This window comes from Narcine bancroftii, chromosome 3 (assembly GCF_036971445.1).
Source record: "Narcine bancroftii isolate sNarBan1 chromosome 3, sNarBan1.hap1, whole genome shotgun sequence".
NCBI lineage: Eukaryota > Metazoa > Chordata > Chondrichthyes > Torpediniformes > Narcinidae > Narcine > Narcine bancroftii.
In genome coordinates, this window is record NC_091471.1 from 192,688,717 (window position 1) to 192,714,422 (window position 25,706).

At 42.0% G+C, this 25,706-nt stretch overlaps 1 protein-coding gene across 4 annotated transcripts in view; it reads right to left on the reverse strand.

Annotated features, from left to right (window-relative positions):
* elovl6 (ELOVL fatty acid elongase 6) overlaps window positions 1–25,706 on the reverse strand; it is a 107,099-nt gene that overhangs the window by 24,880 nt on the left and 56,513 nt on the right. For 3 of the 4 annotated variants that reach the window (XM_069926182.1, XM_069926184.1, XM_069926183.1), the window contains exon 2: window positions 7,857–7,988. In XM_069926182.1, coding sequence (XP_069782283.1) covers window positions 7,857–7,988 — 132 coding nt within the window. Of the gene's footprint in view, window positions 1–7,856; window positions 7,989–18,323; window positions 18,420–25,706 lie in introns of all 4 variants that reach the window. The other variant, XM_069926180.1, reaches the window with a different exon arrangement.

A 25,706-nucleotide genomic window follows, 5' to 3' on the forward strand; every position in this document is an offset into this window, starting at 1 on the left:
TTGAGTTTAAGAAACTTCAAGAGTTGATGTGATTCTTTTATTTGTAACTCATTGGTAGCTGGGTGACGCCGTGATAAAAGGTTTTGTAAACAGATGCACATGGTGGAAAAGCTAGCACCCATCTGAATGAAGACTACCCAGGATGGCTATGAATTACATTCTGAAGGGTGTGGAGAGCATGATTCCGAAGACCAAAGATTTAAAAAAAAATTCTGCGCTGGCATAAATAACATCATTAATCATAAATGCCAAGTGTGAATTTTTTTTTCTCAGTTTTTCAGCTGAAACGCACAATTCTACAATTGTGGTAGAGATCTGAACATTTTGCTTAAATATCATGGAAACATCCATACAAGTTAGAGTTGTAAATCTTGGAACATCAATTTTAACATTTTATTGCAGCATTTCACTTTTATAACTTTATTTAATGAATGCAAGATTTCACACAAATTAAATTGAAAACAGCAATATACTTAAGGTGTATGTATTAATCATCTCCCTCTAGTGGTTTTCATCAGATATGTATTTCCAAATTAACCAATGGAAAATGGGCAGCTTCGTCATCAAATCTGGTCAGGCAAGGCTTCACACTCTCCTCTGTCTTGCTTGTGTTGCATCAATCCCTTTAGTGAATTCATTACATCATATCCTGCTCCTACACCGTGGCAGACAGTCAAGCTTTCTTCTAATTCATCTGCGGATATCAATGTATCACCTCCACTGAATCACGGTGCACATATCTCAATAGAAATGGGGAGACACTAAACCAATGGAACCCTCATTCTGAGACGGGCAACTTGGTGTGTGGATGCAACAGCTGTATGCAGTATTATATGCAAATACCACACATCAGTTCTGGTTGAGTTTTACCAGTCCGCAGTGTTGCAAGGGATGGGTCTGGCCTCATAACCATGTGTGTTCCATTCAGCTGGCCGTTGCCACATGTACTTTATAGAATAGTTAATGCAAAAAAAAACACTATTAACTACATCCATCAAGCATTGATCAGGAAGAAATATAACCTGCAGACCCCAGGAGAGAAGGGCACATTGGAACCCGTGGGATTATTTTCCAGACTGTTAAAGTCACTTGGCAGAATGACTCATTGGCGGACTCAGGAACAAGCACCAGGACCTCACTTGCTGGTTGTGAGAAGGGCCCTCCCCTTCCGCTCCTTCTTGCAAGTAAGAGTCCCTCCAGATGACTGCAGTGAAGATGAGGTCATCACCAACTCTTCATGGACCGTTCATTTACCAAGAAGGTCTGGAAGAGGATGCAATAGTCCTCATGAGATTTGGTCTGAGCAGCTGTTCAACAGAAGAACCCAATTTGTGGATTGCTTCCAGGAATGCATACCAAAACATATGTCAACTCCTCCTGGAAGAACATCTACTTTATGATAGAAACAATTTGTCTCATCAAAAGTTGTTAGTGCTCCAGTAAGGAGATACCAGAAATCCATGGTTCCAACTTACATATTCCAAGATGCAGGAATACCTCCTGAGGAACACCCTGAAACAGTCCTGCCACCATGAAGGCTTTGTGCTGATAAGACCACGTTCAGGGTTCTGCTACCACTTGATTTTGAGGGGTGGCACCCTGTCTAACAGCCTCTCAAACATTTCATGTGTGTATGCATTGTTCAATGATGGAATGTGAATAGTATTGATAAATTGTAAGACAATGTATTTAATTGATTATATAGTAAAACCCCTGGTATCTAGCATCTATGGGAATTGCCATAAGTGTAGTTTCCAGTTGCTTGAAATTGCGTGGTTGTGTGATTGGTGAACTAACGGCGAGGCATGCCAATTTTATTTTTTACCTATTTATTTTCCTCGATTTTTTTTTTACCAGTTGCTTGAGGCTTCCAGATAACAGGGGTTTTACTGCATAATGGAAGACGTACACTATATTTATATTACAGTACAAGTATACATTTGAAATAAAGGACAGCTTTACCCAGATACACACATAGTGGTAAAGCTATTGAAGCTATTTTGTTTTCTTTGCACATCCTGACTGGAGCCATTATGACACACTCCGAAAACAAAAATCTAGAATCTCCATCAACATCAATTGGGGTCTTAGATTCCCTGGAGCACTGCTAGTGTGAGCCCAACCACAGACATTTTAACATCTATCCTTCAGCAAGTCCATACTTCCACCCTCGTGATAGCACGCATGTAATTGCAAAACCTACAATCTAAGTCTTTGATGCTTGGTTGTTCTGACTGGCCCATTATATTTCCACTGCAAAATGACTGGATTTAATTTCAATCTAGTGATCCACACCGTGTATCCAAAGCCAGTATATGTTTCCTTGGGTACAGAGGTCAGAAATGCACATTGTACTCTAGTCCACATCTTAACTACTTTCAAATATCAAAATGCTGTGTATTTCCAGAAATGAAACCCTACTATGGACTGAAATCCTCTTAGACAACAAAGCATTTTCCTACAAATTATTTGCTAAAACTTTCTGCGCCTCTTGAACCAGTAGACCCACATTCCTCAAAGAATGATACATATTTGTTTTTGATCATTTAAAATACTATTTTCCCATTCTTCCTAGCAAAGCACATTACCTCACATCACACCACACTGCTTTTTACTCACGTGTTAAAATAGCTTTCCACAAAACCACAATCAAATGATATTTATGCAATTTGAAAGAACATCCACATTAGGATGAATGCCATAACACATTATTAGACTAAGCTCAACTTGTTGGTCAGGCTATTGTTGCTGTCGGCTCTAACTGTCACAAGTGTTCTGACCAACTATAACCATATAACCACTTACAGCACAGAACAGGCCAGTTCGGCCCTACTAGTCCATGCTGTAACAAATCCCTACCCTCCTAGTCCCACTGACCAGCACCCGGTCCATACCCCTCCAGTCCTCTCCTATCCATGTAACTATCCAGTCTTTCCTTAAATGTAACCAATGATCCTGCCTCGACCACGTCTGTCAGAAGCTCATTCCACATCCCCACCACCCTTTGCATAAAGAAATTTCCCCTCATGTTCCCCTTATAATTTTCCCCCTTCAATCTTAAACCATGCCCTCTAGTTTGAATCTCCCCCACTAAACTTGCACTCAATCAGGTTTCGAAAGAAAAACAACAGCACAAAGAGGACTGATGGCAGGATTATAGTTCCAGTATTCAACTATGTCTTTAAATCACATAATTAACCAGCAGCATGGTCAGTGCGAACTGTTACCTTAAATAGGACCATGCTCCAACTAAATGGGTGAAAGTATCTCACAGATTGGCTTGATTCATGATATCTTTGAAATTAAGTGACCTACAGCCACAAGTTCCCCCTCCATCCTTTTTGTATCATGTTTTACAAACCGGTAAACATCTCACTTCTTTGTACAGAAACTTCCTGACAAAAGGAGGTATTCATGCATCCTGGAACTTCACTGTAGGCAGAGCTTTATTTTTCCCATTTTTTTATTTCAACTAGAGCATCAATAGTTTCAATCCTCGTATAAAATTTCTGATTTTGATTGAAAGATAGTGCATGATATTTGAATAATTAAGAACTGCTTTGTGACTGGAAAGCAAAAGAGATTGAGGAGGAAAAAAATTGATTTAGCAGTGCTGAGGTAATATTTGTCATACATTAAGCTTTTAAGCATGAATCATTTGTTCCATTTCTGAACACCTGCAACAAACATTTGTGTTTGTGCAACTCCCAAGAGTCAAAATCATAAATAATATTGTGGGAAGTACCCCTCAAATCCCACCTGGGTAGTCTACAGCCCAATGGAATGAAAACGGAACTTTCCAATTTCAAGTAACAAGTCCCCTTTCTCATCTTCTAAGTGTGACAAAATATAGATATATTTTGGGGAGATAAATTGAGACAGGGCTTGTTAGTGTAGATCACATGCAAACACTTTAAAACAGATCTTATTTAAAATACTGGAGCTCTGCTAATACTAGACATTATCTGGGCTTCAGAGCCTTTGTAAAAGCTTTGAAAAGTGCCCAAGATACTTCACTAATGGATTGTTGTTTACAAAAAGGCAACAGATGAAAGAGCTTGTCGGAGCTGCAGACAGTTTGGAGGCGAACTTGCTGTTCTAAGAGGGTCATGTGGTTTTGCAAGCAGAGAGAGTCAAGGAGGCTTTCTCTCTGAGAGAGAGAGAGAGTGTGTGAGAGAGAGTGAGAGACACACATACACAGATCAGTTCCATAGTTTTACAGTCAGCATATGGAACTGGAACAGGACAAGCTGGCAAGCTTGTGGAAAACCCCATTTGGAAGACAGGTTGTGAGTGCTTAGTTCAGCGTGGTCAAAGCCCTTGTGGTTCATGCACGAGGAGAGGACTGGCTGTCTAATGTTTCACTTGAAATAGGAGAAACAAAAAGGCACTCTGTGGTGACCTGAAAGAAAGAGGCTATCATCTGGAGAACGCTGAGGCAGCGGGTTTCTTCAGCAAGATACTGAAGTGGCTGATGGAAGTAGATCAGTTGTGGATGTCCTGGAAGAACATGTCTCTCTCTGAAAACTCACGGTAACCTTCCTGAGTGGTAACTATTTGCCTTTCAAGCACCAAAGCCTGGTGAACTTTATGAATGTTTAATTCTGTGCACAGAAATTGCCTGCAACTGATAAACTTGGAAGAATGAGAATTGAGATTGGACTGTGAATCAAAGAGCTTTTCTGAACTTACACACACATTACATATGTGAGCACTTGGGAGTTAGAGGGGGTTAGGTTAGTTAAGTCAAGTCAATGGTGATGGGCTGAGGTGTGATTCTGCTTTCATGTTTAAAGATAATTAAAAGCAACTTTTATTTGGGGAACCATTTGTCTTGGTGGATATCTGTTGCTGCTGGGTTTTGGGGTCCTCCGGGCTCGTAACACAAGTCATATTCATTCTTCCCTTCCCCACCCACTTCCAACAATTATCAGACCTTCCTCTTGTGTGGGTCCATTTTCTTCCCCCTTTCGTTCACTTCCCCCCACTAGTCTTTTTCTCCCATGTCTCCTTCACTTCTCCCCCAACAGCTGCTATTATACCACTTTTGTCACCTTCCCATTAGTCTAGCACTAACAGCCTTGTCTACGGTTATCTCTTTCCCTTCCTTTGTCTGGACCTGCAATCATCTGCTATGATCAACATCCTTGACTCGTCCCTCATTTACCCTCCCTCCCTACTAGACCCTGTTCAACCACTCTCACCCTTTCATCATCACACTGTCTTCCCTCTGCATCTGGATGAAATGTTTTGGCCTAAAACAATGAATATTCTTTTTCTCTCACTGATTTGACCTACTGAGTCCCTCTGGCAGATTGTTTTTTGCTCTCGATCCCAGCATCTACAGTTCCTCGGGCATCCCCTGATGAAATTATATGCCAGAGGCTTGCACAGCCTACCCTTAATTTCAAAATACTTCTTGTCGCTAAAAATTAAGATTTTCTTTTACAGAAACATTGTCTTTAGCCTCTGAAATTTGGAAATGTGATACTTTATGCCCAGAGCTAAAACAGAAAATTACTCATACTTGGTATTAAAAATATACGCAATTATTATTTATTATCCTTACAATCCATTTAATGATATCAGCATGGGATTTACCATTATTCTGTTGTGGCATTTTATGTTTTTAGCAACAATATTTTAAAACTACCATAAGCTCAACAAATCACAGGTTGATAGAAATCTGGATCATTTAGGCTAGAGTTCCACAAACCTTTTAGACCATTAACCTCTTCAGGGATTATGTGGTCCCTGGAATCCCAGTGCTAGACGGGGATGGGGGAGGGGGTCGGGGTCCCAGGGCTGGACAGTCTGGCTATTGAGCCCTTTGTCCAGCGCCACCTCGAACCATATGTTAAGGGTCTGAAAGGGCTCTTACTGTTAAAATGCTCCGTTCCGGGGTCTGCAGGCCGTGCGCAGCTGGCTGGCGCATGCGCGATGAGGGGGAAATGTGACAGTGGCGCATGAAGGTTCATTGCAGGAAAGCCTTCCCTCACCCCGTTCTGGAGGGGGGATGGGTGCCTTGGAAGAGCTATTTTAAATTGACCCCCCCCCCCACCACAATGAGAGAATATTTATAGGTATGCGCCACTTAACATATGTTTGGCAACGTCTGACTGCATATACGTCCGTGGACCCATAATTATTCAGTTACCGCGTGTAAGTCCACAGCAATTTAGAAAAAGTGGTTGCTAGCTATAGGAAATTGTTACTGTACTGTATGTATACCCAAACTGATCTCAGTACCCTACTCTTTCCCCACAGCCCCACGTCAATCCCCACACGGATCCCACTGCCCCGCTCTCTTCCCACAGCCCCATGTCAGTCCCCACACTGACCCCACTGCCCCGCTCTCTCCCCACAGCCCCATGTCAGTTCCCACACTGATCCCACTGCCTCAATCTCTCCCCACAGACCCATGTTGGTCCCCACACTGATCCCACTGCCTTGCTCTCTCCCCACAGCCCTGTGTCAGTCCCCACACTGATCCCACTGCCTCAATTTCTCCCCACAGACCCGTGTTGGTCCCCACACTGATCCCACTGCCTTGCTCTCTCCCCACAGCCCTGTGTCAGTCCCCACACTGATCCCTATTTATAAATAAAAAGTGTACAGGTATACTACAGTATCCCATATAGCTTCACTAAGTATAAGTAAGCTAAGTGTTCGCCAATCGTATAACACCCAATTTCACAGAAGGTATCATGGATGTTAAATGGCACACATCTGTATTTTAAAATTTCAATGCTATTTGACTCTTACACTTTGTATTTCCAAGTATCAATGTCACAAATGACTAGAGATTCCTCCTTGATTGCTAACACTAAACACCCAACATTGTCATCAGCTCCATTGATGGCAAAGCAGTTGATGTTTCAGAGACCAGTATATCACACTAGATTGTGCAATTACCACAAGCAAACAGGAAAAAAGAGATTTTAACCCAAGGTTTCTGTACATTTTTTCCCCAAAGCAAATTGAGGCCTTTTTGAAGTTATGCAAATTATTTTTTTTCATCTCCTTCATATTCTGTGAGCCAATCTTCTGGACAAATGACAAAAGTGGGAATAACTTGGTAGAGTAATTTTCTCTCGTCTAAAAAGTTCTCAGTTAACTCTGTAACTACTGATCTTTTAAGACATTTTTAAGACAAACGTTGATTTTTTTTTACTCCAAGACTAATGTCAGGAGTGGTATAATGAAGTGCACTAAATCAGCCTGGAAAGCAAACCTAATACTCATCTCTCAATTGTCATCACTGAAGCAATTTAACTGTTCACCTTGTGCAAAAGGTGATAGCCACATTTCCCTCTTTATCATATTGTCCACATTTCAAATGCACAAAGTTGTTTGATTCATGGTTTGGAAAATCTCAAAAGGTGCAAAATGCAAGTCTGTTTTTTTTTAAACATTAAAGCATTAAAACATTAGTTAAGTTAGTGCAGATATAAATAATAATCAGGGACAAAACTTCTGAAGTTTATTTAACATTAGAATTTAAAGATTCAAAATAATCTTGGTCCCAAATTTGATGATTTAATTGTGGAAAAACTGCTTTACTTAGATAGAGACTTCAAAATTAAAGGCCACTTCAAATAAATTTCAAGATTAGAGAAAATTTATTCTTGTTAAGACAATCCAAGTGTAACAACTATTTGTTGCATGGTAATGCAGAGTTTAACTGAACAAAATACATTTTCAGCTGTTGAAAGCAATTGATTGACTTCAATAAAAATGCTAAAATCACAACCAGAGATAGAGTTGTCGATTAGGATGGTTTTAATTGTAAGCAGTATTGATAGAAAGTTCCTTGAAGGATCATTAAACAGAAGGGGTGAGGGAATGACACTCACCTGAAGAGTGCGAGGCTCAGTGACCATAGCACTAAGGGTTTCCGCAATTCAAACTTTGCTCGCTGCTTCATCATGTGCCGCCCACCAAATATCAATGCAGCATACAGAGCTGAATACAAGAAAGACTTCTTCCTGAAAATAATAGTGGGGAAAAAAATGACTAGTTAATGCACATTCCGTGTGAAATCTGAGATGAAAAATCAGTATTTATTTTTTGTCTGCTAACAAAAATGCAAATGAAATATAATGTCAGAAAGGGTCATGCACTTTGATAGAAAAAATAAGCAAGCAGACCTTTTAAAAAATGAGTAGAAAACTGAAAATACCCAGATGTAGAGGGACACAGGAGTCCTCATGCAGGATAGTCTGAAGGTAAACTTTCAGGTTGAGATGGTGGTGAAGGCAAATGTAATGCTGGCATTCATTTCAAGAGGAATAAAATAGAAGAGCAGGGACGTGATGCTGAGGATCTGTAAGGTACAGGTGAGACCTCATTTGGAGTATTGTGAGCAGTTTTGGGCTCCTGATTTAACAAAGGATGTGCTGACTTTGGAGAGGGTTCAAAGGAGGTTCACTTGGAAGATTCCAGGAATGAAAGAGCTATCATACACAGAGTGTTTGACAGGTCTTGGGCTGTATTTATTGGAATTTAAGAATGAGGTGGTTTTCTCATTGAAACATTTCGAAGGTTGAATGACATTCACAGAATAGATGTAGAAAGTTCTTTCCCCCTATGGTGGGAGAGTCTCGGACAAGAGAGCACAACTTCAAGAATGAAGGGCATTCACTTAGAACAGGGTGGGGATTTCTTCAGAGGATAGTAAATCTGTAGAATTTGTTGCCACAGGTGGCTGTGGAGAATAGATCATTGGATGTATTTAAAGCAGAGATTTGTAGATTCTTGTTTAGCCAGGGCATCAAAGGCTGGGCCGTGGGCCTGTGAGCAATGGATCAGCTCATAACTGAATGGCAGGGCAGAGTTGATGGGCTGAATAACCTATTTCTGCTCCTGTCTTACAGTCTAACAGTATTCCATTTCTGTAGATCTAAGGGGCTAAATGTCACATAAACCATTCACACCAGATAACTCGATGCTTTTTTTTCATGCTAAGTATTTTATTAAACATTCTGATCTTAAACTGTAGTGAAAGTAGCAGACAATTCGAAATGCTTGTGGCATTTTCATATCTGAAAAAAGTGCAATGTCCCATGATGTGCTGAATGATTGGGGCAATACAAATGATTTTTTTTATATACATCTCTGTCATTGGAAACTATGAAATTGAGGTAAACAAATTAAAAATAAAGACCATTATTCTTTTTTCTAAAGTTTTAATTAAGGAGGTAAGGCAAAATAATGTTATTCCTTGGACTATATCATTAGGGCATCACATCGAGAGGTGGCCCTTCTGTTGGACTTGGTGAACTTTTGTGGAAGTCTGGTGCTACCTTCTATTTGAATGGTTGAACCCTAGCAGTTCCAAACAAAATCAACAAGCAGAGGCAGCAAGTTTCAGCCCAATGTATCCTTAAGCTACAAGAAATAGATAGGGGATTATCATACAATAAAAGGTAGTTCATCAAAAATGTAGCTGAAGCAGTAGATCAGTATAAAAGGGGAAAAATCTTGCAATCACTTTTTTTTTCACCAACTGGTGTAGAGGGAAAGCAGATGGAAAAAAAATATTTTTGGTAAAGCCCATAAGGATAGTGAAAATATATGAACAGATTAATTCAAGGTCCATATTTTATGATAACTTTAGTGAAAAGTGTACTTAAACATTAAAAACTTGGTAAATATCTGTTTATAGCCATCTAATTGAAGTGCACAGATGTAATATCTGAAGGATCTTACAGGTTTCTTTGTTTTGCATTCCAGTGTAAAACTTCCATAAATTTTGGAAGCAAAAACTGTGCACAATGAATGATGCACACACATGGATCTACTGTGAATTACTACTACAGCAAGTATTTCCTTTACTTGTTACATTCCATTTAAAGTCTACTTCTTGAGCCCGCCAATGCACAGTTTGAGTTACTTTATATTACAAAATGTGCAATATATCAAAATTACTGACCGGCATAATGGTCCATACATTTTATCGCAACATTTTATAGATTGGGAAAATGATATAATCAACAATTACAGAGGTCGCGGGCACCACGAGGTCAAGATGCATCGCCCAGAGCGGACATTTGAAAGTCACCTATTAGGTGTCTTTGAATTTGGAGAGGCAAACAATGGAGAATTCTCTGCTTCCATACATCTCCATCAATAATGTCTTCACTAGCCAGCCTGTGCCATTTTCTGAGCATCTGCGATGGCTTTCTGTCACTGAGATTGTCGTCAGGTAGAAGCTCTGCAATGTGTGACTCTTGGGTCGGCTGTGTTTGCTCTAAAGTAGCAGCCTTGTATAGGACATTTAACCTGGATTAATCAGAACATCTTCCACCTCACAAGTAATGCTCTCTGGGAGACATGTGATAAATAAACCAAATTTAGTCTTCTAGCTTGTAATATTAAGCAATGAGAAACATGCCTTGAGGATGGAGAACCAAGTGAGCATTTCTCATAAAAAGGTTGGGAACTTCCAGTTTGACCTCCCCAACTGCTTCTTCAATCGCTTTATCCTCATAGCTTTCCATTTCCATCAAAAGATGTTGTGAAACAGCAGGGTCACCACTTTTAGTGACAAATTATTATATCCATGTAGTGTGAATAAAAGCTGTCACGACTGGAGGGATAACAAATACTTTATTAGCTTATAACCACCATGGATAGGGCTTCACAGTAGTCTTTGGAATGGTTCCGGGTTTAGGTGGGAAACCAGGGTTATATGTGAGCAGATGGAGGTGGAGCCAGGAGGTGGGTCCAGCGATCAACACAACACTCTACAAGTGAATCCCAGTTCACTGCATTCACCCCTTCCTATAGAATTTAGGGTCTGTGAATGAAGACAGAGGATATGGGTTCAGAACAAAAGGTTGAAAAATATACAGTTATTTACAAATTTAAGCAGTCTGGGGGTTTGGAGATCCTGGTGGAGCACCTTAGCACCTTGGACTACTTGGGTCTCCTGGTCCCCTTGTGAAGGAGGAGAGGCGGGCTGGGTCTCCGGCTCAACAGTGGAGGGGGATGCACTTTCTTCCTGACGCAGATCCCCCGAGGCCCTGACTGGGGGGGGGGGGGGGGGTGGCGAGAATGAGCTCCGTGGCTCGCAGGGCACTTGAGGCAACGGACCCCCTGTTCTGGCGGGTGTCTGTTGGAGACTATGTCCTCCCTGCCATCCAGGTACTCCACATAGGTGTACACGGCATTGGTGTGGACAGGCCACCAGGGGATCGGTCTTGCTCCTCCTCACATGCATCCTAAGAAGGACTGAACCAGGAGAGGCAAGCCAGATTGGGAATGTAGTTCCCAAAGCTGACCCTCTCTTGAAATTGAATAGGAGCTCATGAGGAGTAGCGCTGGATGCAATGGAGTGGAAAGGAATGGAGTGAATAGGGAGGACTTCCTGCCAGCGTGAGTCTGGAAGACCTTTTGACTTTAGGGCTAGTTTGACAGCCTTCCAGACCGTGTCGTTCTCCTTTGGAACGAGGCTGTTCCCATAGTAGTCCTGCTGTATGCGATGCCTTTCACCAGCAGGTACTGACATAGCTCATTAACCATAAAGGGTGAGCTCTGGTTGCTATGAATATATCTGGGATAACCGAACAGGGTGAAAATGGAGTCTAGGACCTTTATGACTGACAAAGTGGACATGTCTGGACATTGCATGGTAAACGGAAAGCAGGAATCAATAATAGAGTAAGGTATTCCCATTCATGGAGGGGAGAGGTCCCTTACAATCAACACTGAGCTGTTCAAAGGGCCTGGATGACTTGATCAGGTACGCCTTCACGGGGCAGAAGTGCGGCTTGCACTCCGCGCAGACCTAACAAGACCTGGTCATTTCTCTGACGTCTTCCATGGAGTACAGCAGATTGCGCACCTTGACAAAATGAGCCATGCAGGTGATCCCTGGATGGCAAAGCTTATTATGCAAAGATTGCAGTTGACCGGTGTGTACAGAGGCACAGCTTCCTCTGGATAAGGCATCTGGAGTGTCATTAAGGGTTCCTGGCCGATAGACAATGTCATAATTGTAGGTGGAGAGCTCGATTCTCCGCCCAGAAATCTTGTCATTTTTGATTATACCCCTCTTGAAATTATTGAACATGAATGCAACCGAGCACTAGTCAGTGAGGGGTGTAAATTTCCTACCAGACAGGTAGTGTCTCCTGTGCCTCACAGCTTCTACAATGGCTTGAGTCTCCATTTCCACTGATGGGTTCAAGAGCTCATGGCCTTGTAATGTCCAAGAAAAAAAATGCAACCGGCCTGCCTGCCTGGTTGAGGGTAGCAGCCAGGTCTACATCCAAAGCATTGCTTTCCACTTGGAAAGATACATTCTCGTCCACCGCATGCATGGCGGCTTTCGCAATGTGGACCCGGAGGTAGTTAAAAGCCGTTTGGGCTTCAGACGAGAGGGGGAAATTAGTGGCTTTTAAGAGAGGGCAAACCTTATCAGCGTATTGAGGGATCCACTGGGCATAATTTGAGAAAAACCTCAGGCATCTTCTCAAAGCTTTCATGGTCCTGGGAATTGGGAGTTCTAACAGTGGGTGCATCCTATCGGGATCAGGGCCAATGATGCCACCACATAGCCAAGGATAGCCGGATGTTTAGTCCTGAACACACACTTGTCAGAGTTATAAGTGAGGTTCAGGGCTTTTTCTGGAGGTTGGCGTTATGGTCTTCCAAGGTGTGGCCACAGATCGAGGAAGGGAAATGTAGCCTTCAATGCATACTCATCCACCATTCTGTCCATCTGTCTCTGGAAGATATAAACCCCATTAGAAATAACGAAAGGGATCTTCCAGAATTGATAGAGATGACCGTTAGCCTCAAATGCCATATATGTACGGTCCTCAGAATGGATTGGCAGCTGGTGATAAGCAGCTTTCAGGTCAATGGTCGAATACATCCGATACTGCGCAATATCATTCACCATGTCTGAAATTCGAGGGAGGGGGTATGCGCCCAGGAGTGTGCACCGATTAATAGTTTAGACACGTTTTCCCCTTTGACCACTACCACTTGCGCTCTCCACGGGCTGGTGCTAGGTTCGATGATACCTCCATTGAGCAGACATTGTGTCTCAGACTTTATAAAATCTCGGTCTGCTATACTGTACCTCCTGCTCTTGGTAGCAATGGGTTTGCAGTCCGAGAACAGATTTACGAAGAGAGGAGGAGGGTCAATATTCAGTGTGGAGAAGCTACAAATAGGTTCAATTTTAAAGGCCCTCCATTCTGAACCATTACAGGGGGGAGGGGACCAGAATACTCCAAGGTCAAGCTTTTAAGGTGACACAGGAAGTCCAGACCCAACAACACCAGAGCACAAAATTCATCAAGTATATACAAGCAATGGCGGCATCATATGTAGTGCAGTCCCTGATGGCTGTATACCCTTTCATTCCTACTCTCAAAATGAGTGCGGACCTCGAGTTCATTGGTGTGGAAGATGTCTCAGGTCACATTCAGGTAGGCCTGGAAGCAGTCTAGCCAGTACACAAAGTCCTCAACCGCATCAGGGGACAAAGAGTCTACCAGCAACATACCAGGCTTGAGTACCACTTCCATCGTTTAGGGGATAAACTAATAAAATTGTGGTGTGAATAAAAGCTCTCACGACTGGAGGGAGAACAAACGCTTTCATGACTATGAGTAGGGTTTCACAGTAGTCTTCGGAAAGATTCTAGGCTTAGGCAGGAAACCAGGGTTATATGTGAGCAGATGGGGCGGAGCCAGGAGGAGGGGCTAGCCATCAGCACAACACACTACAAGTGAATCCCAGTTTACTGCAATCCACCATGATGTAAACTCCCCTGAGTTTCAACACCAATAATATTGATATTCATTCTACTCTCCATCAGTTCTCAACAGTCCCCCCCCCCCCCCCAACTTCTACTTCCAGGCATGCCCCTCATGCAACCCCCTTGCCTACCTATTGGCTCTCCCGCACTCCTCGCTCTGACCCACACATGCGCATTACCAACTGCGACCAGCTTGCTTATGCGCACCAATTCCCACGTGCGTCACTCCGAATAAATAATTTATGGCACCAAGCCCAGGTAAGTACATGCCCGCGACAACAACCCTCAAAATTGTGCCAACCTATATATTCCTACCAAAAAATAAACATCTAAACTCTTCCTACCCCGTAATCTATTTTTCTTTCATCCACGTGCCTAATGTTTCAGCCGCTATTACATCCTGGCAAGGTATTCCAGACACCCACAACTCTGTGTATAAAACGTACCCGCGATGTCTCCTCTAAACTTTCTTCCCTTCACTTTGTAGAGATGTCCCCTGGTGTTTGCGATTCCCACTCTGGGTAAAAGGTGTTGGCTGTCCACCCTATCTATGCCTCTCAGAATCTTGTAGACCTCTATTAAATCTCCTCTCATCCTTCTTCACTCCAAATAGAAAAGTTGCACCTCTGCTAACCTTGCCTCATAAGACTTATTTTTCAATCAAGGTAACATCCTGGTAAATCTCTCTGCACCCTCTTCATAGCTTCCACATCCTATAATGACATGTCCAGAACTGAACACAAGATTTGGCACGGTTGACGTAGCAGTTTGCACAATGCCTTTACAGCGCCATTGATCAGGACCAGGGTTTGAATCCTGCACTGTCTATAAGGAGTTTGTACGTGATTCTCCAGGTCTGCGTAGGATTTCCCCGGGAACTCCGGTTTCTTCCCACTCTTCAAAACATACTGGGGGTGTAGGTTAATTGGGTGTAAAATGGGCAGCAGAGACTCATGGCTGAAATGGTCCGTTACTGTACTGTATACCTAAATTTAAAATAGTTTAAATTTTAAACAAAATTACTCTGTGTGATCTCACGAGAGATTTGTAGAGTTGCAATATGACCTCGCGACTCTTGAACACAATCCCCCTATTAATAAAGCCCAGTATCACATAGGCCTTCTTAACTATCCTATCAACACGTGTGGCAACCTTGAGAGATGTATTCATTTGGATCCCAAGGTACTTCTGTTCCTCCATTTTGTTAAATATCCGACTATTAACCTGTACTCAGTCTTCTGGTTTGACCTTCCAAAATGCATCACCTCACGCTTATCTGGATGGAACTTCATCTGCCACTTTTCTGCCAAATTCTACATCCTGTCTCTATCATTTTGTAACCTATACAACCCACAACTCCTCTAATCTTTGTTTCATCTGCAAACTTACTCATCCTTCCAGTTCATCATGTAGGACATTTATAAAAATCACAGAGAAGGTGTCCCAGAACAGATCCCAGCAGAACTCCACTAGTTACCAACCTCCAGGTAGAATCCTTGCTGTCCCCTACTACAGGTAAGCCCATTTTTAATCTACACAGCCAAGGTTCCATGGATCCCATTAGCTCATGACTTTCTGAACAAAATCCATATGGACCACATCTACCACCCTACCTTCATCAATTTATTTTGTTACCTCCTCATAAAACTCAATTAGGCTCGTGAGTCATGACTTTCCCTTCACAAAGCCATGCTGACTATCCTTGAGTAGCCTGTTAATTCTCTAAATGTTCAGAAATCCTATCCTTAAGAATCCTCTCCAATAGTTTGCATACCATGAATGAAAGACTTACTGGTTTATAATTCCCAGGATTCCGCAGATTACCTTTTTTTAACCAAGGGACCACATTTCCCATTCTCCAATCCTCAGGCACTTCCCTGTGGCTAAGGAGGACTCAGAATTCATAGCCAATGCTCCAGCTATCTCTTTCCTCCCTTCCCGCAGCAACCTGGCCTATATCTCATTCGGTCCCTGGGATCTTATCAATCTAAATGTTTTTAAGAAGATCCAACACTTCTTCCTTAATCTCTATATTGATCAGCATACAATCCTGTTTTATTCTGATCTCAACACGATCAAGGTCCTTTTCTCTTGTGAATACTGAAACAAAATATTCATTTAGGACTTCTCGAATCTCCTCCAACTCCATGCACGTTGCCTCCTTTATCCTTAAGTGGCCCCACCTTTATTCTCATTATCCTTCACGTATGCAGAGAACAACTTGGGGGTTCTCCTTAATCCAACTTGCCAAGGACTTCTTATGCTCCCTTTGAGCTCTCCTGTCCATTCATGAGTTCCTTCTTGGCTACCGTATACTTCTCATGAGCCCTTCCTGTTACTGCTTCCTAAATCTAATGTATGCTTCTTTCTTCCTCTTAATTAGTTGACATCTGTTTTATCAACTACAGTTGCCTTTTCCTATCATCTTCTCCATGTTTCATTGGGACAAATCTATCCTGAACCCAGTGTATGGCCCCTAAACATCTTCCACATTAGTTCTGTGTTTTCCCCCGTCAACATCTGTCCCTAATTTATTCTCCCTAATTCCTGCCTCATCCCATCGTAATTAGCTCTTCCCGAATTGAACACTTTCCCACTTTGTCTGCTTATATTTTTGTCCATGGCTATACTAAAGCTCAGGGAGTTGTGGTTACTCCTCATCAAAATACTCCCTCACCAAGAAGTCCACCACCTGACTAGGTTCATTACACAATGCTAGATCCAGTTTGGCCCCCTCTTCTAGTCAGCTGCTCCACATACTGTGTCAGGAATCCTTCTTGGCTACACCAGACAAATTCTGCCTCATCTGTTCCTCTTGCAGTCTGCAGGTGTTAGTCAACATTAGGGAAGTTGAAGTCTCCCATGACAACAACCCTATAATTTCTGGACCATTCCAAAATCTGCCTACTTATCTGCTCCTTGGTGCCCTGAGGGCAATTTGAACCAAGGGACCACATTTCCCATTCTCCAATCCTCAGGCACTTCCCTGTGGCTAAGGAGGACTCAGAATTCATAGCCAATTCACTCCCAGAACAGTGTTACGTACATTACTTAAGTTTGAGATCTGTGCATCTTGGAGACTTGAGGGGAATTTTGGTGTAATTAGGGTGGGAAAGACAAAAGGTCAATTATTGACCAGGAGGAACATTGGGAGAAAAAGGGCTGCATACTGAAGCCCAAGGTCAGGGAGCTCCAACAGCAGGTGGAGAGTTTGCAGCACTGATGGTCTTCAAGGCTTAACCTCAAAAGTTGGATATAGGTTGCTAGATCTGAGAGCATGCAATAGGCAAGATAAGAACCAAGTGAAATTATATGGAGCTTGGAGTAGTGGATAAATGGCAGAATAAAAGGAATTACGAGATGAAGGATTTCACCAAAATTGCCAAAACATCAGAAGAATGAAAGATGTCAGAGACACCACTTTAATTTTTTCATTCATTCCTTCTCTTAACTTTTCTAAGTGGTTTTTCCATGCCTTGTGAACTAACTGAAAAGCAAACATGTAGAACCAACAGTAAAGTTTTGGATGATCTCTATTTACCTTTGCCTCTTTGGTGAATCAATGGAGCAATGTACAGAGCTCAAGGAACCAGGAGGCAGGGAAGAAAATTATTGCAAAGGATTCTCTACCAATGGGGAAGAAGGAAACTCAATGAAGTCAGACCAGTGAACAAGATAACAGAGGAGAAGCAATGGAAGTGAATAATGTAATTAACTTTGCCAACATCTTGCTGGTTGATCATGTAAAGATTGACCCCAAGTTTAACATGATTGGTTAGGAATCGTCTCTATTTGTAAAAAGCTTTCTAGTATGTTAGATGCACTGGTGATAAATTTCTGAGTCAATTAGAAATCAGAAAATTGACCCAGACACTTTCAGGTGCCAGTCCCTTTAGCGAACCAATTTATGCCCATCATCTGCTGTACAGTGCACATTTTCATGACTGCTAGTAGAAACCAGACCCTGGAGAAGGAGACCACTGACCTTCATTACAATCCAGCAAGAAAACAAGAAGCATCTTGTCCACAGTTGGGGATAGTACGTCATTGAAGGGGACTGCAACATCACATCAATGTTCTCTGCATAGCATCTCCAGGCTCACTCTTCAATGGCCAATAAGATACTAAATAATCTCTTTACTGATCATTTAAAAAATGTGGGAATCTCAGGTGTTGAGAAAGAACACATCATGGGTGCCACAGTTTGCACAGCAGTTAGCATGAAGCTACATTACCCCTCCATAAATCTTCGTCCGCGAAGCCAAGCCAAAGAAGAATTACAACACCAGCGGCCTGGGTTTGAATCTGGTCAATCTGAAAGGGGTTTGTAAGTTCTCCCAGTCTGTGTGGATTTTCCCCAGGTGCTCCACTTTCCTCCCACATCTACCCTCCAAAATCATACAGGGTCGTAGGTTGATTTGGGTGCAAATGGGCAACACAGGTTAAAATGAGCAGGATCAACTTCTACCATATTGTAAATAAAATAAAAAAAATATCAGGAAGTATATGCAAGTGAATTAGGTAAAAAGAATGAGAAAAGTTCTACCTCTCCTCTCTCAGCATTATGAAAGCCTTTTCTGCCACTGTACCATGGCTTAAAGAAATTCTTGAAGTGCTGACTGCCTTCCCAGCGGTCTGTGTGCTGAAACAATACAATGTATGTGACCTTTCCACAGGAATCAAAATGCACAGTGTTGTTGGTTCATAATTCCAGCCACCTAGGATTAGTTCTAGATTCTTGGGTGATGTCTGTGTGGGAATTTGCATGTCCTCCCTGTTAATGTATTGGAGCACCACAGCAAACCAATTTCTTTCCACATTAACTTCTATCCACTGTAAATGGTTAGTGGGAGAATTAGAGTTAATGAGGATCCAAGAGAAAACTGAGAGAAACAAATCGGGGAATGAAAAATTATTCTGAGTTGGCATAGAATCAATGGGCAGAATGTCCTAGTTTTACATCATGAGGAAACACAAGGTTCCAAGTTGCTTTATATTGGCTATTTATGTACAGTAAATTGAACACACAAAATAATTGAACACAAAATTAAGTGTTTATCCTATTGATTACTCATTTAAAATGTTTTATTTGTGCATCTGTGAGTGCATTTCTGAAGCCAATTTCATGCTCCATTTATTGCATGTGAAAGCAATTCAAGCTGTACTAATTCATAAAAGTTCAACAGATTTGTTTCAATGTCCTGAACAATTTATGTTACCATGTTTACAAATGACATTGGCTAATATCTGGATCTACATATCCCACAGATCAATAATGAGATTTTTACAATACAAGATTGAGATCACATCTAGTTCAATACACATTCCAGCATAATTTGCATGGATAACATTTCAAATTAAAACTAGTTGAAAACAGCCAACTGATTATTGTTAACTACCATAATCTTTAATTCCAATCACTTCATTGTCAAGTTTGAGCACTTCATGCCTTCTTTAATTATGTACTCTGGTCTCACTGGCCATGTTATGCAATCTAGTCATCACACTTCCATTATTAATACCTCAATGCAGAACAAAAAATGATTCTTCAAGATTCGAGGACAGCATGGCTGGCATAGTGGTTAGTGCAACACCTTTATAGTGTCAGCAACTGGGACCTTGGTTCGAATCCCGCGCTATCTATAAGGAGTTTGTACGCATCTCTCCATGTCTGCATGGGTTTTCCCCGGGGGCTCTGGTTTCCTCCCACTGTTTGAAACATACCGTGAGTTGTAGTTTAATTGGGTGTAAATTGGATAGCACGGACTCGTGGGCCGAAATGACCTGTTACCGTGCTGTATGTCTAAATTTAAATTTTAAATTAAAAAAATATATATATACATGAAACAAAGTGCACTAAATATCAAAGTAGTACTGAAGCTTTTTAGCCACTGCTGTTAGAATAGCATGAAGTCAATAGTTACCGTTCAAGTGCAACCCGATGAAACAGTGTTTTCTGGTCCTCGGTGCAAAACCATGTACATATTTATGTATGTAGTACACATTTACATATATATAAATATTGTCAAATAAATAAGTTATAGAGGGTTAAATAAGAGCAATTCCTTCAGCAGTCTCATTGCCCATTGGAAAAAGCTGTTTTTCAACCTGGTGGATGTGGTTCTTAATACTCCTGTATCTCTTTCCCAATGGGAATAGTTGAAAGATGCTGGTGCAGAATAGCAGAGATCCTCAATTATTTTGCGTGCCCTCTTCAAACAACAATCCCAGTGGATCACATTGATTGTGGAGGGGGGGGGGGGGGTGATGGGGTGTAGGAGGGAGACCTCCATGATCTTGTCTGCCACTTTTACGGACCTGCTGATTAGGCTCCAATCCAATGGTCTACAGCAGGGATGGCCAAACTGCAGCGTGTGAGTCAGTGCGGGTCTTTGACTAGCATATTTCCGCAAGCCGAATATTATGAGACACAAATCGTATGAGTCAGTGCTCTCAATGGTAGTATTAGTGGGTGTGGCTTGCGATCACATAATTGTCGCAATGTGAGGCTGTGTGGCTGGCAGTGAAATTAGTGGAGTGTTAGTGTGGTCTCCTGATGTCCCAACCGTGGACTCTCACCTCGGCCCAAGTCACCCACCCATCGGAGCTCCCAATGCCTCAGCCACCCTCATGCTCTAGCCTGTATTGAAGTTTGTGAAGATGAAGCACTGTGCAATCTTACAAATCAACACCTCACAGAGCTAATTCATACAACCTTGACAACATAGCAGACAGAATTTCAACAACACACAGCCAAGATAAAGACTCACAGTAATCTGTCAGGATTTTGAAAATATTTGATATCTATACTTTGATTATTGAAACTAATATCAATTAGCTGTTTAAAAACTACATACATGAATAAATATTACTGTACATTTCTTAATATTTATATAAAATTTTTGTCACAAAATATGATTGCAAGAGCAAAAACATGTATGTAACATTATTTTCTCGTCTTGCGGCTCTCAAACATCTGAACTTTATTGTATGTGGTTCTTTTGTTAAGTTTGGCCACCCCTGCTCTACACACTGTGATGCAGCTGGCCAGAATGCTCTCGACAGAGCTTCTATAGAAGTTTGACATAATGGTGGCCGGTAGTCATGCCTGTTCAATCTTCTCAAGTAGTGCAGTCACTATTGCGCCTTATTAACAAGTGAGGTGATATGTGTCTCAGTCACTTGCTCATTGGACTCCAAGGAACTTGGTGCTATTTACTCTCTACTGAGTTATTAATGTGTAGTGGAGGGCGGTCCTTCTGGTCCTCCTGAAGTCCACAATCATCTCCCTTGTCAAGACTTAGGTTATTATTATTGAGCCATTCAAGCAGTTTATAAAAATAAATGCTTTAATGTGCAAAAGCTAAGATTTCTATGAAACAATGATTGTAGCTCAAACATATTTCACGTTATAAAGGAAAAACAGGTCATTAAAAAGTGCTATTCAAAAAAGATCCAATTTTACTTTTCTTTAGAAATCGCTTCACCCTAAATGACATGAATCTATGGCATTTGATCAAAATACAGGATGTCCAGTAGTTTAAAGAATACAACAGTGTGAGGGGGAGAGTGTGGGCGAGAGGGAGAGAGTGCTTGAGAAATTTTCCACAAATTTCTAAAACATATAGCAGAAACATGGAAATCGGACACCCACCTAGGTATGGTGCAATGGAATGCAGAAATGCATAGCTGCATTCCTCTTGAAAAGATTACTTATAATTTGAGAAATAAATATATATATTTTTTAAATTTGGCACCCGTATTTACAAATCGTTGGAATTAATTTATTGATTTTTTTTCCCTAAACTTTGAACCTCATTAACCTCTTTGGAAGTATTAAAAGATGTCAATGATCAGAGACTTGTGGTGAGCTGTGTCCTCTGGCAACCAGGTTTCTATTCTTGTTTTTCTTACTTTTCTTTATCTTTCTTTTTCGATGCTTTTTCTTTTTTTTTCTTTTCTTGGAGATTTATTTAGGGGATGGAGTTGGGGGGGGCTAGGGTTTTTATACCATCATGAATAATGGACTAGATATTAATATTTGATTATTGTATTTTATTTATGGCTACGATTACATGAATGGAAAATCTTTTAAATTAAATTTTCAAGAAAATACTAAGATTCTTGAGGTGCAGTTTTATTTTTATGGTGGATTAATAGCATGTATTTATAATAATTTACTGGACTTAAATGTGGGGGGGCTGGTAATCATGGTGGGGAGCTGGCTGATGGAGGACCTCAGTTTTCTTCAGGCTGACTTCCAGGCCAAACATTTTGGCAGTTTCCGCAAAGCAGGACATCAAGCGCTGAAGAGCTGGCTCTGAATGGGCAACTAAAGCGGCATCGTCTGCAAAGAGTGCTCCATCGGGCACACAAAACTCAAAACGGTCAACCAGTTTACCTATCTCGGCTGCACCATTTCATCAGATGCAAGGATCGACAATGAGATAGACAACAGACTCGCCAAGGCAAATAGCGCCTTTGGAAGACTACACAAAAGAGTCTGGAAAAACAACCAACTGAAAAACCTCACAAAGATAAGCGTATACAGAGCCGTTGTCATACCCACACTCCTGTTCGGCTCCGAATCATGGGTCCTCTACCGGCACCACCTACGGCTCCTAGAACGCTTCCACCAGCGTTGTCTCCGCTCCATCCTCAACATCCATTGGAGCGCTTACATCCCTAACGTCGAAGTACTCGAGATGGCAGAGGTCGACAGCATCGAGTCCACGCTGCTGAACATCCAGCTGCGCTGGATGGGTCACGTCTCCAGAATGGAGGACCATCGCCTTCCCAAGATCGTGTTATATGGCGAGCTCTCCACTGGCCACCGTGACAGAGGTGCACCAAAGAAAAGGTACAAGGACTGCCTAAAGAAATCTCTTGGTGCCTGCCACATTGACCACCGCCAGTGGGCTGATATCGCCTCAAACCGTGCATCTTGGTGCCTCACAGTTTGGCGGGCAGCAACCTCCTTTGAAGAAGACCGCAGAGCCTACCTCACTGACAAAAGGCAAAGGAGGAAAAACCCAACACCCAACCCCAACCCACCAAATTTCCCCTGCAACCGCTGCAATCGTGTCTGCCTGTCCCGCATCGGACTTGTCAGCCACAAACGAGCCTGCAGCTGACGTGGACTTTTTTACCCCCTCCATAAATCTTCGTCCGCGAAGCCAAGCCAAAGAAGAAGGACTTAAATTCAGTCCCAATGGCTGGGATCAAAAGAGATTGGGAAAGGAACTTGAACATAACATCTTCAGATTAAGATTGATACTCTACTTTCAGCTTGATTAATGGTTCGTCATTTTGTGCAAGGCATTGCTTATTACAATTTAAGGTGGTGCACAAAATTCATATGTCCAAACTTAAATGATCCTGTTTTTATGCTGACATTGATCCTTTTTGTGAGAAATTTAATGTGTCCCAATCCTATAATCATTTATTCTTCTGCCTAGAATTCATTTAAACATATGCAAAAGGAATATATAAAACAGAAAAAATGACAAAGATCTTTATTGGCAATAAGTGAACATTGTTTATTTAATATTTGTCTAATGTAGTTTGCACTTTTATTTTCATCATACATATCTTTATAGCATCAAATCGCATCAAAGCGTCATTCGGTCTTTTGATTATACCTTGGTGGAGATTTTTTTCTTTTTCGGCTAAAAAGTGCGTGATGGCATCTTTTTCCAGAGTAATCTGGTTTCATCAACATTTAAAAATTGTTCAACTTTGCAGCCTCCTTGGTCAATCACTTCTTAGTTCATTTGGGAGGCTTGCAGCTTCATCACCGTCAGCACTGGCTGATTCACCAGTAATTTGAACATTATGGAGCCCCATGTGTTTTTTGAAGTTGTAAAACATGATTATCCAACTGCACGAAAACCAACAAGGTCGGGTCAGATACAGCAATGAGCTCTCTGAACCCTTCTCCATTAACAATGGCGTGAAGCAAGGCTGTGTTCTCGCACCAACCCTCTTTTCAATCTTCTTCAGCATGATGCTGAACCAAGCCATGAAAGACCTCAACAATGAAGACGCTGTTTACATCCGGTACCGCACGGATGGCAGTCTCTTCAATCTGAGGCGCCTGCAAGCTCACACCAAGACACAAGAGAAACTTGTCCGTGAACTACTCTTTGCAGACGATGCCGCTTTAGTTGCCCATTCAGAGCCAGCTCTTCAGCGCTTGACGTCCTGCTTTGCGGAAACTACCAAAATGTTTGGCCTGGAAGTCAGCCTGAAGAAAACTGAGGTCCTCCATCAGCCAGCTCCCCACCATGACTACCAGCCCCCCCACATCTCCATCGGGCACACAAAACGGTCAACCAGTTTACCTATCTCGGCTGCACCATATCATCAGATGCAAGGATCGACAATGAGATAGACAACAGACTCGCCAAGACAAATAGCGCCTTTGGAAGACTACACAAAAGAGTCTGGAAAAACAACCAACTGAAAAACCTCACAAAGATAAGCGTATACAGAGCCGTTGTCATACCCACACTCCTGTTCGGCTCCGAATCATGGGTCCTCTACCGGCATCACCTACGGCTCCTAGAACGCTTCCACCAGCGTTGTCTCCGCTCCATCCTCAATATCCATTGGAGCGCTTTCATCCCTAACGTCGAAGTACTCGAGATGGCAGAGGTCGACAGCATCGAGTCCACGCTGCTGAAGATCCAGCTGCGCTGGATGGGTCACGTCTCCAGAATGGAGGACCATCGCCTTCCCAAGATCGTGCTATATGGCGAGCTCTCCACTGGCCACCGTGACAGAGGTGCACCAAAGAAAAGGTACAAGGACTGCCTAAAGAAATCTCTTGGTGCCTGCCACATTGACCACCGCCAGTGGGCTGATAACGCCTCAAACCGTGCATCTTGGCGCCTCACAGTTTGGCGGGCAGCAACCTCCTTTGAAGAAGACCGCAGAGCCCACCTCACTGACAAAAGGCAAAGGAGGAAAAACCCAACACCCAACCCCAACCAACCAATTTTCCCCTGCAGCCGCTGCAACCGTGTCTGCCTGTCCCGCATCGGACTTGTCAGCCACAAACGAGCCTGCAGCTGACGTGGACTTTTACCCCCTCCATAAATCTTCGTCCGCGAAGCCAAGCCAAAGAAAAAGAAAACCGACAACAACTTGCTGAAAAAGTTACCCCTTCATTTCCATTTTCTTTGTTTTCTTTTAATGTCCAATAAGAGGCCTGTTGCTTTAGCTTGAATTGTCATTTGACTTAATGGAATTCTTTTGCAATCTTCCATCCAGATCATTAAAAGGCGTTCCATATTTTCCATTGCAGAACCTCCATGTCTAACAATCACTTTAGTCATACAAGTTGCTGTTGCCATTCCACGTTCTTTAATTTTTCTTTATTCTTGATTAGAGTTCAAACAGATGACTCATTCATGCCTTTATCTCTGCTCTTTTAGCAAATGAGGAGCCATCTTCATATTGCTTAATAATTTCCAGTTTCTTCTCCAATGTTAGCCATTTACATTTATTGCATGTTTCACCTTCACTGCATTTCCTTTTATCCGCTCATATTGTTTGTAAGGGTTCACTCTAAATATTAGAGTAGCCACAGCCTTCCCACTCAGAGTCTAGAGCGATACTAAACCAAGTTAAGCAACAATGAAGTTGAATGAACTCAGCCAAGTGGCAAGCATTGTTGCTGACACATGAAATTATTGTGCAACTGTTGGTTATGCAATGAGAATAAGACAAAGGAGATGACTGTCAACTTCAGGAGGGGTGTAAAGTTCTGACCCTTGACCACATTAATGTTGCTGAAATCAAAAGAATTGATGGTTTAAAATGTTTAGGAATAAACATCTCCAATGACCTGACCTTGGACAAGCACATTGACGTGACAGTTAAGAAAAGTGCACCAATGCCTCTATTTTCCCAGAAGATTAAGGAC